The sequence below is a fragment of the Cololabis saira genome, chromosome 14 (assembly GCF_033807715.1).
Source record: "Cololabis saira isolate AMF1-May2022 chromosome 14, fColSai1.1, whole genome shotgun sequence".
Lineage (NCBI taxonomy): Eukaryota > Metazoa > Chordata > Actinopteri > Beloniformes > Belonidae > Cololabis > Cololabis saira.
The window spans coordinates 23220299-23238926 of record NC_084600.1 but is presented as its reverse complement, the minus strand read 5'-3'; the positions used below and the strand labels follow the sequence as shown (position 1 = coordinate 23238926).

At 41.6% G+C, this 18628-nt stretch overlaps 1 protein-coding gene across 2 annotated transcripts; it reads left to right on the top strand.

Annotated features, from left to right (window-relative positions):
• The first annotated feature begins 1090 nt into the window (after positions 1-1090).
• On the top strand, positions 1091-17764 carry prdm15 (PR domain containing 15). 2 transcript variants are annotated; one of them, XM_061740190.1, is made up of 24 exons: positions 1091-1180; positions 1717-1756; positions 1965-2058; positions 3114-3267; positions 3374-3526; positions 3618-3726; positions 3817-3900; positions 4029-4235; positions 7167-7382; positions 7473-7567; positions 7650-7737; positions 7844-8011; positions 8749-8843; positions 8951-9082; positions 9284-9424; positions 9651-9814; positions 11345-11424; positions 11685-11804; positions 11922-12053; positions 12240-12323; positions 13272-13447; positions 13535-13615; positions 13727-13948; positions 16020-17744. In XM_061740190.1, exons 2-24 carry the CDS (start codon positions 1726-1728, stop codon positions 16554-16556), a joined length of 3363 nt encoding a protein of 1120 aa, XP_061596174.1. In that variant the 5' UTR covers positions 1091-1180; positions 1717-1725; the 3' UTR covers positions 16557-17744. The 2 variants fall into 2 exon arrangements, with proteins under 2 accessions (XP_061596174.1, XP_061596173.1); XM_061740189.1 differs by having other exon boundaries at positions 1116-1180; positions 7844-8005; positions 16020-17764.
• The last annotated feature ends 864 nt before the right edge of the window (positions 17765-18628 follow it).

Genomic DNA, 18628 nt, shown 5'->3' with positions numbered 1-18628 from the left:
TGGCATATTTTTCTACTTATTTCAAGTGAAAATCTTCTTGAAACAGGTGAAAATTCTTGTTTTTTCCAGTGATGAGTATTGTTTTAAGTGTAATGAGATTTTTTTTTTACAGAAATTAGACATTTTAACTAGAAATAAGACAAATATTCTTGTTAAGATTTTGAGCTTTTGCAGTGATCCATTTTACTTATCCTGTTATAAGATCAGAAAACTGTTTTGGTCAGTGCTATTATTTGTAACATATATTATTTGTAATCAGCACAAATTATCTGTCAACATATGATAAAATCCACCATCCCGCCTGATTTTTTTTTGCAACTCGATTACTGGGCATATCCAGTTGTCAAAGGGTGGGGATTGGAGTACACCCTGAGTAGGCCATGCTTTTTAATACTATAGGGCAGGGGTTTTCAATTCCAGTCCTCAGGCCCCCCTGCCCTGCATGTTTTAGATGTTGCCTTGCATCAACACACCTGATTCTAATTTATGATCATCATTAACTTGTCATCAAGGTCTGTACATCTCTGTTGATGACACAGCTCCTTGTATCACAGTGTGCTGAAAGCAGGGTAGCATCTAAAACATGCAGGGCAGGGAGGCCCGAGGACCGGAATTGAAAACCCCTGCTATAGGGGATACATACATTTATTTGATAATTAATTTGTAATTTTTTTAAATACTCTTCACTCAAAGATATACAAGTGCAAATGGACGATATGGGGGATTTTTTTTTTTTTTTTTTTTTTTTTTTTTTTTTTACTATCAAGATTAGGGACGAATTGTGTATTCAGGTTTCAAAATAAAAAAAAAGGTACTTTTCAAGTATTTGTGGTTGTGAACTAAAGTAGTGGCTGTGCCTACAAAAAAAAAAGGTACTTTTCAAAAAAAGGTACTTTTCAAGTATTTGTGGTTGTGAACTAAAGTAGTGGCTGTGCCTACAAAAAAAGGTACTTTTCAAGTATTTGTGGTTGTGAACTAAAGTAGTGGCTGTGCCTACAAAAAAAGGTACTTTTCAAAAAAGGTACTTTCCAAGTATTTGTGGTTGTGAACTAAAGTAGTGGCTGTGCCTACATGTCCCATAATCCACTGCGCGCAGTGCTCTTCCGGTCCTGCGCCGTTTCTGGAGCGGATTGGAACCCGGAGTCAGGACTCGCTAAATGAAGGGTGTTTTGCAAAAAAGGTAACGTGTTTATTCACAAATAACCTTGGCTTTTCCACGAAATGGCTACGCAGGTTTGCAGTGAAGGTGCAGCCGTGTCGTCCGGCCTGCTCGGTTTCCCCCCGCGCCGCCTCTGCAGCTCTCCGGCTGCTGTTTAAACGCATCCACTCCCGTCTGGGGGGGTTCGTCTCCGGTCCAGCCGCCATGCCGACTGTTCTTTGTTACATTTTACTGAAGGGGAACGGCTCAGATCGGAGTTAAAACCCGGCCGGAGTTTGGGAACGACTCATATTGTGGATCCCGTCTCACATGGTTAATGTGCACGCTCCTGTTTCATCAAGAACAGGAAAAAAGCTGCAGTTATTATGTGACTGGTGCGTTCATGTGCAGCGGGACAGCCTTGCGTGCAATGTGTATGGAAGTTATTTACAGTCACAAACGAACACACTCTCACAAGTGGTTCCTCTTCAATAAAGAGCATTTAAAGACTGTTTGGCCTGAATGCTGTCAGCTGTTTCCTGTTAGGTCTGATATAAACTGCTCCTCTTTGTGTGCAGGTTGGCATAATGGCTGAACAAACAACAGATGAATTCATCTGTGAGTATGATCACATTCCTTACTGTACTGTGTGTCACTAGTTTGATGCCTGGTATTCTGTCTATTAAATTATTTTGATGACATGAGGAAAAAAAACATTTAATAGTATCTTGTTTACAAACCACATTCATTCATTCCCACACAAAGTGCATGTCTATTTACCAAGCCTGGGACCATGCTGGGATGACTGTTGGGATGTTTTTCTCAGGGTGCGAAGACTGTGGCCAGTATCATGACTCTGAGTGCCCTGAGCTGGGACCTCTGGTGACCGTCCAGGACTCGTTTGTCCTCAGCCGAGCTCGGTGAGTCACATCTCAGGTTAAAAAATACAAATCCGACAGCATTCACTGTAAGTACAATACTTTTAATGCATGGTTAAATCATGCATTAAAAGTCACATCTGAGGTTGTCATGTTCCATGCAACCATCAGTTGGGCTTTAGCAAGAGGTGTCGCATCAGTATTGACAGTGGTATCAAAGTCCAAGACAAATATGAATTTACTTTTGTATCATATTTTATAATGGAATTTGCATTTAACTATTATTGATTTATATAAACTAATTACTATTGTAGAGGTGTGGCAGATACTTAAAGCACAAATCTGACTTCAGGCCACTAAAAGTTAGTCTTTTTTTCTATGACATTTGTTTTGCAAATCATCCATGACTTAACAACAAAACTGTTTAAGAAACAGCATACCGTATTTTCTGGACTATAAGCCGCTACTTTTTTCATAGGTTTTCAACCATGCAGCTTATACAAAGGTGCAGCTATTCTGTGGATTTTTTTTCCACCGCTCGGGGCGCTCTAAACGGAATTAGAATCAAAACTAAGACAAAATAAATGCAAAGAAGAATATGCTACTTCTTCTTTAGCAGATAGAAGTAGGTAGAAGCAGATTTCAAACAGATAAATAGATAAATAAATACAGGTTATTTTCTCTTGGTTCTGTCCCGTTTTAATCAGCAAAGTTGCTGCTGTGTTAAAAGACACTGTTAGGAAAGATCTATTTAGGTAAAAACATGTACATCATTTACAGTTCAAAATCCTTCTGTACATGTAGTAAATATCTAATCTAACAACATAAATATCTGCGGCTTGCATATCTTTTTTTTTTTTTAAATAGAGCGGATGCGGCTTATATGCAGGTGCGGCTTATAGTCCCGAAAATACGGTACTTACGGTACTATACTTACGTATAGTAGGTGCATAATCATCTATGCATGTTCTTGCGGGCCAGAGGCAGCGTTAATAAAACAAGACCTCGGTTAGAGATAATGAGAGTAAGCATGCCTGTAAAGATGGCTGAGTTGTCATTTTTAATACACATACCACACTGCTCCTATTGTGGATCAGGTCGACTCTACCCAACAGCCTGGAGATCCGCGAGATGGGAAACGGGGTGGAGGGAGTATTCGTCCTGCGTCGCCTGGTCAAAAGGACCCGGTTTGGACCTTTTGAGGCGAGGAGGGCCCTTTGTTTGGACAAGGAAGGACCGTTCCCTCTAAAGGTGCAGCCTGCTGAATCCTGATCACAAAACAAGAAACACTGCATGCTCACTTTGTTTTTTTATGAGACACATTTTACCTTTCATCCTTCTTGATCCTCTGTTTCAGATTTTCCAGGCAGATGGTTTGGTGGTGTGTTTTGACTGCAGCATTGAGGAGGACTGTAATTGGATGATGCTGGTGCGACCTGCCACCAACCACAAACACCAGAATCTGACAGCTTATCAGCAGGATGATGAGGTTTACTTCAACACGTCCCAGGTAACCCACATCCAACCCGGAGCCTGCACCTCAACAGGAGACGTGGTGTGTTGTTCCTTCTGAACCCTTGCCTCTGCTGTTTGTTTCCCAGGATGTGCTGCCAGGGACAGAGCTGAGAGTCTGGTATGGTGCTTTTTATGCCAAGAAGATGGAGAAACCAGTGCTGAGGCCTCCTCTTCAACCGCCGCTGCCTCCCACGGGTAGGTTTCTCCAGACATCAATGCACCAATCTTGGAGATGCCCTCTGTGGCAACAGCTATGTTTTATACCTTTTTCTGTCTTTTAATCAGATTTAAAGTCTTCATTTGCAAAAATTGAAACCACCGAGATGAGCGAAGCCTACATCCCCCAAGTGGTTGAGGACAACAGTGCAGGTACAATGATTATAATTGTCCATCACCTTCAGTCAATTCAACTTCCAGTCCAATTTTAGCCAGCTTCACAGTCATTTCTATCAGTTTGGAGCTGCTTTTTCTCCATGGTGCGTTTTTACTGATCACAGACAACATGCTGAGTCACCTCAGTGACGTGAAGCTGGTTACTGAGCTTCCCGATGAGTCGCCTCTGCCCCAGGAGGAGAGCCTAATCAGACGTGATGTGGAGAAGAGTGCCCCCCCCTCAGCTCAGCCTGGTCGCAAGAGAGGGCAGAGCCGAGGAAGGAGAGTAAGGGAACGCAGGCCCGGAGCTGCTGCCACAAGCAGAGGCAGAGGTGAGCAAAAAGGTGTTTGAACATAGAAATGATTTAGATAAAGATGCAAAATATACAGCAACAGCTGGAAGGTTTCCTTGAAGGCCTCTCTTGAATATTACTTGGGTGTCCAGTAGGGATGGGCGGTATGGACTAAAAAATGTATCACGATCATTCCTGGCATTTATCCCGATAACGATAAAAATGACAATAGAAAAAATACCAATTCAACTCCACCTTTGTAACAATAAATCTATCACCACATTCAGTCTTTGGAGCCCCCAAAACACTGCTCTAAAAGAATACTAAATACTACTAAACTACACCAATTAAATTGAATTAATAAAAACCAATTAAATTAGTTACACCTGTACTGGAAAACTGTAATGACTCAAATGAAACAAGTTTGAAATGTAAGAACAGATTCAACATTTATTCAAACTGTATTGCTTAAACAGTGGGATAACAGTGCAAACAGCAAAAGTACTATTGTCCTTCAAGTTTTCTTACCTTATAAAATCGCAAAGTAGAAAAAAATACAACCTGATAAATAAAGAAACAGGACAAATAAATAAAAACCATCCTTTGCGCTCACAGTTTTTTTGCAGACTCTGCATATAATAGATGATGTTTGCTCCTCGTCACTCTTTTTAAATCCAAACCAGTTCCAGATAATGGTGCTGGAGCCTCGTTTAACAACAAGCTCTCAGATCCGCCTTCCGCCATGTTTGTTACACAAAAACGTCATCAACGGGAATTTATCGTTTTTACCCCGAGATGACAAATTCTTACCGTGGGGAATTTTTTTGACGGTATATCGTGAACGGTAAAATATCGCCCATTCCTAGTGTCCAGTCAATTCATGTTATTTGTATTGTGCCATTTCACAACAAAAGTTAGGGCACGTTACACATAAAGAAACAAGTTTAGTGCAGTCTAATTATGAACGATCAAATTAAAATCTTTTATGTCAATTAATTCAATAAATCAATGTACCTGAGCTAAGGAACCCCGCAGATTGCATTGACCCTCGACTTCACTTCAGGTCCCCAACTAGAGTATGCGACAGTGGAAAGGAACAACAACAGGAAGAAACCTTCAGTAGAGCCAGACTCGTGAGCGTCAGCCACCACATGCATCTGGTTGGGCCCTGAGAGGCAGGACACAGAGTTAATGACAGATATAACGTTATATACAAACATGAAGAGCAAAGAGTTGCTGGGAAAGTGCCCAGTGCATCATGGGAGGTCACCCTGCAGGCCAGGCCTATAGCTGTATAACTAAAATGAAAATAACTTGGGGTCAACCGAACCAGCCTTAACTATACATTTTATGGGAAAAGGGAGATTTTAGTTGCATTAAAGGTCGAGAGGCTGTCTGGGAGCTGGGTCCTGAAACCGAGGGCTGTTATTCCCAGTCTACTTTTAGAAACTCAAGGAACCACAAATAAGCCTCCAGTCTGAGAGAGAAGTCTTTCTATGGAGTAAAGTGGAACCATGATCTTAAGATAAGAAGGAGAAATATTATTCTCATTTTAATTTCTCATCAGAGTGCTGCATTCTGGGCCAGCTTGAGGAATGTGGAGTACTTTTAGGACATCCAACTAAAAAGGAATTGCAGTAGTTCAATTTTGAATATTTTGATTAGTTTTCAAACAAACTTCCATCACAAATGCATTTTTTTCTTCTTTTTTTCCGTGCTCTTGGTAAGACTGTCTCTTAGTTTGGCAAAATCACAACGGTGATGGAAAACAGGTCTGCAAACTTACGTCTGAATTAAAGGGCATGACGTGCTTAAACTGTTTTTAGAAAAGGCCGTGAGTTTTGACTACATAAAAGGGGGCCGAGCATGTAATTTTTTTTTGTTTTGCTTTTGTGTTTAAGTATGTGAACTGCCAACCGAATCCAAAACTTCAACACAATCTTGTCAGCTCAATCTGAATCTATCCTGTTCAGTGAGCTGTCCAGATATGCAGGGACAGCAAAGATCCAAGTAGGATTATCCAGCCCTCCTCATCTTTATTCTCACACAACATCAAGAATTCACTGTGGCTCCTAAATGGGTTTCACACCATCTGTTAATCTGTATAATTTTGGCCAAAGCACAGCTGACATTTGATTTTTAATAAATTATGTCAACATTTTAAGGCAACACTTGTTATTTATTACTTGAGATAACAGTTATTTGGCTTTTGTGGTGGCCATGTTGAAGATTTTTGTCCTTTGACTGCTTTAAAACACACTTCCTTACAAATTAAGTCATGGCACTTGGCAAACAAGCAGCCCAGAAAGCACAAGATGCTAATAAATAAAAACAAATGGTAGCCTCTTATAAATGATATTCTTTGTTCATCACAGCAACCCAAACCTTGGAAACAAACTTTGATAGATTCATGTCTTTTAAACTATACAAGGAGTTGCAGTATGCAACAAAAACACACTGAATAAACCAGGATTTATCCCTTACTGCTGACTCCATGCGTCTCAATGAGACACCAAGCGTGGAAAAATATTCTTTTTTGGACGATAAATGCTTGTCTCTGTTCAGTTATGAAAAAAATGAACAACCCAACAATTTACATAATTAATAGTTTTATTAGTTTACTGATAGAACAGATATTAGGAGGAAATAAAAATGTACAGCCGTGTGTCATCATGTTGGATGTATTTTGATAATAACAGGTGTAAACATAAAGATTGAAGAGAAATAAACCAAGATGCATTGTGGTAGATCACTAGAGGGAATTTATTTTACTTTAAAACTGAAACTTCATGTCTCAGGTGTGATGTTAAATAGGTGAGAATCGGTCAACTAAAGCCCACTGATTCATGAAACCTCATCATTGTTGACGGTTGCATCGAGATCAAGTAAAACTGAAGAATCTTTGAATCCCATTGACAACATTTCTCCTCAGAATAAACCGCGGCTAACCGTGTTTGGTTTTTTGTGTAGATAAAAAACTGTGTGCAGATGGGAGGCTGCCGGTGGCGAGCTCGGAGCCAGCGGTGACGGGGGCAGCGAGCTGCGGCCCACAGGCTCCTGCTGCTGACAACACAGCTGTCATGAAGAGGCACAAAACCAGAGAACACAAGAGGGTGTACCGGTGCTCCCTCTGCAACAAGGTCTTCCAGAACAGCAGCAACCTCAACAGACACGTCCGATCTCACGGTGCGAGCGGCTCTGAGAAGCCACTTTTGAAATGAAAGTGAAAGGGTGTTCAAATGTAAGGTTTAAGAGTTCCTTCATGTATCCTTCCAGGTGATAAGCTGTTCAAGTGTGATGAATGTGATAAGTTATTCAGTCGTAAGGAGAGTCTGAAGCAGCATATCTCATACAAGCACAGCAAGACTGCGGTGAGTGACACTACCAGCGGTTGCCTCAACACTATTAGCTCCTCTTCCTGTTAACACATCTGTCTCTGTGTCGTCCTGACAGTGTGACCAGGAGTACAAGTATAAATGCAACACCTGCGACAAATCCTTTCGCCTGGAAAATGCCTTAAAGTTCCACAATTGCCGCACAGGTGTGCTAGTCTTCACCATACCTCCTAGCCAGGACGTGTGACCGATCACATCCATCTCTCACGCCGCATCAGACTCTGCTTGATTTCCATTTTATTTCACCTCCAGATGACAAGACGTTCCAGTGTGATATCTGCTCCAGATTCTTCTCCACCAACAGCAACCTCTCCAAGCACAAGAAGAAGCACGGCGAGAAGCTGTATTCCTGTGAAATCTGCAACAAGATGTTCTACCGCAAAGACGTGATGCAGGAGCACCACAGGAGGCACAGTGTGGGTGAGTTCCTTTTATTTATCATTAATATCTACAGTTTGTCAGACACATTGTGGCAAGGAGACCCCTTTACCACCAAACCGGTTCCAAAGCTGGTTCTGGGCCAGTGCTGGTGCTGGTTCACAACTCGTTCAACTTGCGAACTAGCTGAGAACTGGTTCGCTTTTTCATAGCTCAGGCGCTAAGATCAGTTCTGTCGCTGCATTTTTATCACCGCAAAAGTTGAAGCAACGACGTATTTGCTCTAATACTGACTTGGTCCGCGTAGCGCCCTCCGTGGATTTCCTCCTCAGACCACTGCTGCTCTGCTGCATCCATATTCTTTTGTTGCTTATTTGATAATTTCACCTTTTTGCCATTGCCGTTGGTCTTAACAACTCCGCCCCCTCTGCTTACCTAAGCGGTTCTTTCCTCTAGCCCAGAAAAGAGTTGGTTCTACCTTGGAACCGGTTTTTCTGGCCCGGGCCAATTCTTTGTCCGTGGAAACAGAAAGCCCGGTTCCAAACTCAGCACTGGCCCAGAACCAGCTCTGGAACCAGTTTGGTGGAAAAGGGGTATGGTTTTGTTTTCAGACTTTTTGTTTTTATAACTTCATCAAAAATTCAAAACTGGATCCTCTTTGGCCGCAGCGGTCTTATCAAACCGGAGCATCTTCAGGATCTTTCCACTTAAATGGAAGGAAATCAAGTTATGATCTTCTGTTTTCTCTTCTATTTGTGCATCAATTAACACATGGACAGGACCAAAACACATGAAGCGAGAGGAGCTGGAGGCCAATGGAGAAGAGGGGACCAAGTACAGGAAGGAACCATCACCCTGTCCGATCTGCGGCAAGGTCGGCTCTCAGAGATCAAATACCTCCTGACGAGTCCAGGAAAGAACAGAATGGATATGGATGTTCACAAATACCTTATTGTGACGTGTGTTTGTGTGTGTGCACAGGTGTTTTCTTGCAGGAGTAACATGAACAAGCATCTGTTGACTCATGGTGATAAGAAGTATACCTGTGAGATCTGCGGCCGGAAGTTCTTCCGCGTGGACGTCCTCCGAGACCACATTCACGTGCACTTCAAGGTGATTCAACAGGGACATTTCCGATTTGTCATGAGGAGAAGAGAAGTGCTGCGTTTGCAGAGGGAATACTGTAGCATAAGAACATAAACACAGTCATTATCAATCTCCCTCAGATCACACCTGAGTAGTGAGGGTTTCACATCCTCCGGCGAGCTTTCAACCATCAGTGTTAATGATCTCATGGAATTATTTGGATTCCAGGACATCGCCTTAATGGATGAACAGGAGAGAGAGGACTTCATCAAGAAGATTGGTATTTCAGCAGATGACAGCGATGAATCGGACGATGATGAGGAGGAAGATGATCCCGAGCATCACAAGTACAATTGCAAGAAATGTCAAGTAAGCCTCATCATGACAAGGAGCAGGAAACACCCCACAGTTCAGGCTAGGGAATAAAATGCTTTAACTTTTCTTGAACAAAGTGCTGGAAGACGAGCTTGAGAGTAAGTTGGAGCCCTTTCAGGTATCAAAGCTGTCACTGACATTCATGGAGAACATGTTAGTGTGTTTAACTAACCTAACAGAGCCGTGATTAACGCAAGTTTTCTAATGTTTGTTCCCCTAGTTGTCATTTGCAAAAGGCAAAGAGTACCTGAAGCACATCAGTGATCAACACAAGGAGAAGGGCTATGGCTGTGGGATCTGTAACCGACACTTTGCGCTGAAAGCCACGTACAACGCTCACCTGGTCATCCACAGGGAACAGCTACCCGACCCTGCAGTGCAGAAGTAAAACAACCAACATTAATGTCCTCTTAAGCCCTTTTTCCACCAAACCGGTTCCAGTGCTGATTCTGGGCCAGTGCTGGTGCTGGTTCACAACTCGTTCAACTTGTGAACCAGCTGAGAACTGGTTCGCTTTTTCATAGCTCGGGTGTTAACGGGAGCCACATCATTACGTCCAGTACTCGAGTTGTAAAAAAAAATCAGGGGGGATGGTGGATTTGATCATATGGGGACAGATAATTTGTGCTGATTACAAATAATATAATATATTACAAATAAAAGCACTGACCAAAACACCTGCAGAAATACTGCAGGAATGACAGAGCAGCAGTTAAATGCTTTAAATATCCACTGGGCTTACATCAAATACATCAAAACACAACAATAAAAAACAGTTTTCTGAACTTATCAATAGGCCTCTGTCCTTCACAGGATAAGTAAAATGGATCACTGCAAAAACTAAAAATCTTAACAAGAATATTTGTCTTATTTCTAGTTAAAATGTCTCATTTTAGTAAAGAAAAATCTCATTACACTTAAAACAAGACTCATCACTGGAAAAAACAACAATTTTCACCTGTTTCAAGTAGATTTTCACTTAAAATAAGTAGAAAAATCTGCATGTGGAACAAGATTTTATTGCTTGTAATGAGAAGATAAATCTTGTCCCATTGGCAGATTTTTCCTATTTATTTCAAGTGAAAATTTACTTGAAACAGGTAAACTGTCAAATAAGTTATTTTTCTGGTGTTATTTTTCTGGTGATGACTCTAAATGTTGAAATAGCAGTAAAACCACATTCATTGATGAAATGACATAAGGGATGGAAAGGAGGGATGGCAGTTTTACAGGGGGGATGATTTGGACCGTTTTTATTTCAGGGGGGATGCCACCCCCCCTCATCCCCCCCTCAACTCGAGTACTGATTATGTCACTGCAAACGTCAGTTACGTCGCTGTGTTTGCATTGACACGAAAGTTTAACCCGTTGCCGCTCAACAATGCAACAACAATGTATTTGATCTAATACGAACTTGGTCTGCATAGCACACTCCATGGACCCGATCGCTAAAAAACAGGTTGTCTCCTCCTCAGACCCCTGCTGCTTTGCTGCATCCATATTGATTGGTTGCTTATTTGAAAATGTTGCCGTGTCGCAGTCTTGCTATTGCCGTTGGTCTTAATAACTCCCCCCTCCACTTACGTAGCGGTTCTTTCCTCTAGCCCAGCAAAGAGTTGGTAATACCTTGTAACCGGTTTTTCTGGCCCGGAGCCAGTTCGTTGTAAGTGGAAACAGAAAGCCCGGTTCCAAACTCAGCACTGGCCCAGAACCAGAACCAGCCCTGGAACCGGTTTGGTGGAAAAGGGTATTAGTTATCTTTTATACATCAAGTCGTTGAGAAAGTTCAGAATAGGAACCAAGGATCACTCATGCGTTCCTTGTTACTGCCGCTTCAAAGTATTAATGAATTGAGCTGAAACCGAAGCTTTTTTGAATTACAAATTGACTGTAATTCATTGTTGTGTCCTAAAGATACATCCATCCATGTGAAATCTGTGGCCGAATCTTCAATAGCATCGGAAACCTGGAAAGGCACAAGATCATCCACACTGGTGAGCAGCTGTCTTTCTGAGTAAAATGTTTTTCACTCGTCTTGTTTTGTCTGCGATCCGGGGTCATTAGGTTTTCTGTGTTTTGATATTATAACACAGAGAATCAATTGAAACAACCAGTTTAGTAAAAATAGCTTCCAGTTATGAAACATCATCCGCTACTCTTCTGCTTCTCTGTGTTTGAAGGTCTTAAGAAATGTCTTTGAGACTGCAATATAATTAGACTAGTTAACTGGGTTGCCTCTTCTGTAATTATCCAGGGGTGAAGAGCCATGGCTGTGATAAGTGTGGCAAATCATTCGCAAGAAAGGACATGCTGAAGGAGCACCTCAGGGTCCACGATGACAACCGTGACTACCTGTGTGCAGAGTGTGGGAAAGGTCGGGTTCTTCCCACTACCTTGTTACGGGTTTTTCTTGCTGTGGAAATGGCTCGGTGAACATGAAGCAGTTGCTGTTGGACTCATTCTTCTGTCATTCAAATGTTTCCCTCTGCAGGCATGAAGACCAAACATGCCCTGAGGCACCACATGAAGCTTCACAAGGGCATCAAGGAGTACGAGTGTAAAGAATGCAATCGCAAATTTGCCCAGAAAGTCAACATGCTGAAGCACTACAAGAGACATACGGGTGAGTCTGGATGTCTAACCCTCCTGAACAATGTTAAGACGTGTTGCAGGGGCAACATTAGCAATCTCGTTAAATAAACGGAGCTATTAATTTGTTTATTGCACGTACTGTATGTTTGGGGGAGGTTAATGATGCATCATGTCTCTGGACCACTTTATCTTCATTCCTTCATTCTCATATCCGCAGGTATAAAGGATTTCATGTGTGAATTGTGTGGAAAGACGTTCAGTGAGAGGACAACTCTGGAGACACACAAGCTCATCCACACAGGTTAGGGTCTCTCATCACAGTTTCATAAAATACCCACTTTTTTTTGGGGGGGGGTTATGCATCAGTGGCTTCTCTATCACCAGTGATTATATTTTTCCCTGTTAGCATTATGTTAACATACACCTGAATGTTCCAGGCCAACATCACACCACAACATCTGCTATCATAGAGCTCTGCTGATGATTATTCATCAAGGTCTTGCAGCACCTGTCTGTAATTTATCCTCTTAAACCTAGTTTGGGGGTACTTGGTATTACACACACAATTGTTTTCTATTTGAATATTTTGTTTGTTGTTTGTTGAATAAATCATAGCACATTGATAGTGGTTGTTGGATTTACTCCTAAAACCCACTATCCTACTTGTGTTTTTACACTTAAAGGGGACCTATTATGAAAAACAAGTTTTCTCTTGCTTTAACATATATAAAGTGGTCTCCCCTCAGCCTGCCAACTCAGAGAAGGAGGAAAACAACCAAATTCTGCAGTGTCTGTACAGCCGCCCAGATGATCCATCCAGTGTGATGTGGATCTACGAGCCATTCAGATTCTTCCCCTGTCGTTACGTAACAATGGGCGCGATTTACATAGGTTGGCCTCCGATGCGTGAAACCACGCCCACAACTAACTCCCCCGGCCGGAGCTTCCGCCATTTTTTCGTAGCGGTGTATCGCGTCATTCAGGCAGCCAATCAGCACAGAGGCTCATTATCATAGCCCCGCCCACTCAGAATCCCGCATAGATAATGAGGTTAGAGACTGGGATGATAAAGACATGGCTCAGAGGCTGAATTGAACTTATTTAGCAAAAACAATCAAAAGCTTGTTTTTAAGACATTCAAGGCCTGTTTAAAATAGGTATTAGATGCCATAATAGGTCTCCTTTAAGACTAAAGGACACAGTGCTGACGTATGCAATTGACACCTTTTTGTTTTTTCCCTTTTTTCAGTGGGTAAGACGTGGACATGTACAACATGCGATAAGAAGTACCTGACGGAGTACATGCTGCAGAAGCATATCCACCTGACCCATGAAAAGGTGGAGGCCCAGTCCTGTGACCTCTGTGGGACTAAGGTATCTACCCGTGCTTCCATGAACCGACACCTGAGACGCAAGCACCCTGAGGTGAGTCTGGACAGGTCTCTGGGGAAACTGCCGTGGATACCGCTCAGGTTTTACCTGAACTCACACCATTCACCTTTGTTCCTGCAGGTGGCGTCTGTGAGGATTGACGACTTTGATGATCTTCAAGAAAATTTAACAATGAATAATTCATCTGTTGGCATTGCACAGGTTAGATGAAAGTCCTGTGGTTTGATGAAGTGGATTTAATTTATAATACAAGGATTTGAACTCTGGTCAGTCACATGGTGTTTTTGTTGACAAATGTACCTCCTTCCACAGCCCACCCTGTCCTTGGAAAAAGACAGCATGTCCCAGGATCAGCCTCTTAGACTTCCGCGGCATCCCAAGAAGAAGCAGAGGGTTTCAGCTGAGCCAGAGCTCTCCGAGTCTGACGACTACGGCGACTTCACCGAGCCCAGGCACAAACCCATGGTCGAATACGATACAGTCATCGTCGGTGAAGAGACGGAGACGAGTTCTGCTGTGCAGAGCATCCAGCAGGTATATATACCCATCTTTAGCATGGTAACCACAATAAATACAGGCTTGGTAAAGACGGGAGTCCTGACTATAAGAAGATTAAATGAAATAAAATGAAACGGTAGCTCAAAGCTGAACATTCAAATGCCCAGAAACAGCAGATGCAATTATGTTTATAATCAGTTTAATTTTTTCTTTTTTGAAGTCTCAACTCGGGCTGCTTCCTGGTCTTTGTTTTATCTTTTTGTTGTTTCCTTAACATGAAAAATATATTTTGAAAACTGATGGACACTGTTATCTACTAATGAAGTGTAATCAAATCTCCCTCTGAATGACTGAATTAAGATTACCAATTAATCTAATATATATATATATATATATATATATATATATATATATATATATATATATATATATACCCTTATGTTACAAGGAAGATAAAAGAAAACACTTTTTATGGGTATTACAATAACAACATATCCAGAACTAATCTAATAGCTCACCTTTTTAAAGGGGACATATCAAAGAATGAATTAATCTGTGCATGAAACTATTCACGTGGGTGTTTTTGAAATCACTACCAACACAAAAAACACATTGTTTTGTGTGGCCTTGCTCTTTCGGTGAGGTGTTTAGGTCTGCAGGGTACTGTAACATCACAGACCCACATCAGTCAAATTATCCAGGTTCTCAGGTCACTGGGCGGCACAGTGTTTAAAGCAAGCAGCCCGTGTACTGAGGCTACCGTCCTGCTGCAGCGGTCGCAGGTTCCAGTCCCGATCTGCGGACCTTTGCTGCATGTGGTCTCCATTTTCCTTCTCTACCCCCTTCCTGTCTACAGTTTGAATAAAGGCCACGAAAATATAAAAACTGATCCAGGTTCTCATCGTTGGCGCTGCCTAACTTCACATCCTGCTCTGTTTGTTGTACCTCAGAAAGAAGCAGCAAAACGTTTTCACATCACTCCGAAAAGAGGTTGGCCCAAAGGATAAATAGCTGGAGTTTAGTCACGGTGTTGGCTTCACCCACTTTAACTGGCCACTTTAAATTAATCAGTAAAGACAAAAAAAAAGGTGTTTTTGGTATTTTGGCCAAAATATGAAAAAGATAAATAATTTGTTTCCTTTTAAGGTAAAATATACTCAATGTTGAAAATGAAATTTAAAGCTATGTAACTAGGGGTGGGTATTGGGAAGGACCTCACGATACGATACGCATCACGATACTTGAGCCACGATACGATACACATTGCGATATCCCGATTATGCGATATCCCGATTATTATATTCTACATAGTTCACCGAAAAATTTAAAATGCATTACACATCTTAAAATCCAAGTTGTATATATGTACATCAGATGATAGTAATGGATCTTAAAATCCGAGTTGCACGTTCATCAGATTATAGTGACAATTCATGGGACAAACTGAGTCAAAACAATGTTTTATTATAACTATACAAGCTAAAATTACAACATATTTGTATATGTTTTTCATATTATTTACATCATATTAAATTAACATTAAATTTAGTATGAGGTTGCTTTAATTATGTGGCAAATGATAATAAACACAAGAAAGATGGTACTAAAACCAAGGACAGGCACAGTGATCAGTCAGTATAGATATAAATCCATAAATAAATAAACCTCTGTCCATTATTTTTCATTTTTTAAGGACAGGCAATTGTGTTATATAAAAAATAAATTATAAAATGAAATAAAACGTGAAATAAAACCTGAGCTCAGTGCAGGGCCCTCCCAGGGTTGGTAGAGTGGCAATGCCCAGGACTGTCACTTAGGTAGGAGCACTGGGTGATAGAATGGTAAAAAAATCGGGGATAAAAAATATATTAAAAAAAAAAATAAATATATATATATTAAAAAAAAAAAAGAAATCGATATTCAAATTTTGAATATCGATATTGAATCAGCTGGAAAAGTATTGCAATATATTGCCATATTGATATTTTTGCCCACCCCTATATGTAACACTATCGGTTCAATTAACTTTAATTTAATTTGAGTTCACTTTTGATGAATGTGTTCCTCGTTGAGTCCCCTTTAATTGATCTGACTGCTGCTGTTTCAGGTGGTGGTCCTGGCTGACCCCAGCGCTCCATCGGCCCCCTCCCCCAACAGTTCAGTGGGGCTGACCAACATCACCGTCACCCCCATCACCAGCCACGCCCCCGCCCAGTTCACCAACCTGCAGCCCGTCGCCGTGGGCCAGCTGACGGCGGGCGACCGGCCGCTCACGCTGGACAACTCCATCCTCACCGTCACCTTCGACGCCGTCGCCGGCTCCGCCATGCTCCACAACCGACCTGGAGAACTCGTCCCGGAGACGGTCGGTCCTACGACCGGTACCGCACCGCAGTCCGTCGCCCACTTCATCAACCTCACCACTCTAGTCAACCCCGTGGGCCACCAGATGGAGGCTCCCACTCTGGCCTGGAGGCCCGTGCCGGCTGCCGAGGGCAGCCAGGTGGCCCCGGTGGCGGAGGGCGGCCAGGGGGATAGTCGGGACGCACAGAGTCAGGGTCCAGAGCCGGGGCGGAGCACCCAGAGCCAGCCAACCGCCCTGCAGCAGCAGGGCGGCCCCGCACAGCAAATGTTCAGCTACTGAGCCAGACACTGGGGGTGCAGGTCGCCTCACAAACCAACGTAGTTACATAGTAGAGCAGATTTTTATGAGACGTTACAGCGGTTGATCACCCTCACCCAGATGCCTCTCCAACCCAACAGAAGCCTACGAAATATCTTCTTTTTTCCATTTCCTTTTTTTATATGTACTGACAAAACCAAGTGGCTGCTAGTTATGAGTTGTAGAAACATATGTATAAATGGTACATTGATTCAAAATCCCTTTTTATTGACGGTTGAAACCAAAGCAACACATTGAATAATCAATTGCCTTACCAGCCTTTGCAGACCTGCATGTTTTACAGATACATCTTCAGTGAAGGAATGAAATGCATCAACCTGACAGTGAAGATAAACATTGTGACTCGTAGAGCTGAAACACCTCCACCTGATCTCTGATTAATTGCTATTTTATAAATGTGTAAACTAATTGTTGTTCATCTGGGGAAAAAATAAGCTTTTTTTTAATTCATATCATTTACTGTCATATGTTTTCAGAAGAATTGCTTCTTGACTTCTGTGTGTGTGATTCTGTAGTCAACAATCAGCAGTGATATTACTGCGGAGAGTCTTAAGAACTTCAGATAATAGCTGCGACATGAGGAAGGGTCGCCCAATCTAGTTCCTCGAGGGACGCTCGCCTGCATGTTTTCAAACTTTCCATGCGTCAGCACACCTGATTCATAGAAATGTGCCCTTAGTAGTAGCCCTCCACGGCTGCAGCTGGGAAACCCTGGCATAAGTTGATTGATATTAGGAAACATCATATTGTGCACGCTATCAGACGCTGTGTGCGTTAGTCATCTGGTTGACTCATTACCTCCATTTTCCACAGAACAAGAAAAAACCTGTATTTGCAAGAGAGTTTTGGCTTTGATGTCCCAATGGATACAATAAAATGACTGGTGGTCACAAGTAAGTAGGAATTACTGAGGGAGTTCAATTTATTATTCATTTTAGAGTGAGAATTCAGATTACGGCAGTGTAGCCAATCTGTCAGTACCCAAACATGTCAAGGCTAAATAAATTACAATAGAACATATATGTAAAAGTACTCTCACTAAAACTATTATTTAATATGGCTGCAATGAATTTAAAAATTAAACCAAAAAAAAACAGATGTGGAGCACTGATAACTCCTTGTGCCCACTAAAGCTTGTATTTGAGTTATTGGATAACGTGATATAGAAGCAATAAAGAGAAGAAAAACTGCAATAATAAGTCCCACCCCTACAATTAGATTGGCAGTCACGTGACTTGGAAATTAATGAACCTCCGCCGACATTAAGAAATCTTTCCTGCTGTGGCCTTTCTCAACATAAACCTGTCGTGTTACACCTAAACCATCAGGATGAAATGGCGTATAACTGGCGAGTGGCGACAGTTTGCATGGATACTATGTTTTTGGTAAGTTTTAGAACCGAATACTGATAATTCATCATATATAACGTGTACCATATAAATATGAACGAGGTGACCCTCACATATGCTCCATATCTAGACTCTGTTTAAAATTGGTTCTTTTTAGACAAAGTTAGTATTACAGAAAAAAACAAGAGCACCTGGTTGCCTTGATCTTTTTAGTTTAAAAAAATTAAGACTATTTAGCTCTGAACTAGTTTGTTTATTATTATTGGCGAACACAAGGCTTGTTGCTGTTATTTGAAAGAATGTCCACTAGATGGCGATAGACAGGCAATTTAAAGGTTCATTAAAAACTTTTATTTGCTAATTCACAAGACTAGTTTTTTTTTGTTTTGTTTTTCTTATAAAAGACAGGGACTACAGATAAAACGTATTCTAATGTATAACACTACAGAAAGGAAAAGTGGCAGCTCCTGATTTCTTGTTTTTAACCCAGTGTAGAGTTCTTGGTTTTTAATGTTATGTGCAAATCAGATGAAAGGAACTGATTTAATCAGCATTCCATGCAAGCTCATTTTTCAGGATTAAAGGGGGTTACGATGCCCTGAAGACGACACATTTGCACTTGCACACAGCAGGTGTGGTAATGGCTCCAAGGCTCCTCGGTCACTTTGATTTTCATGTGTTGCC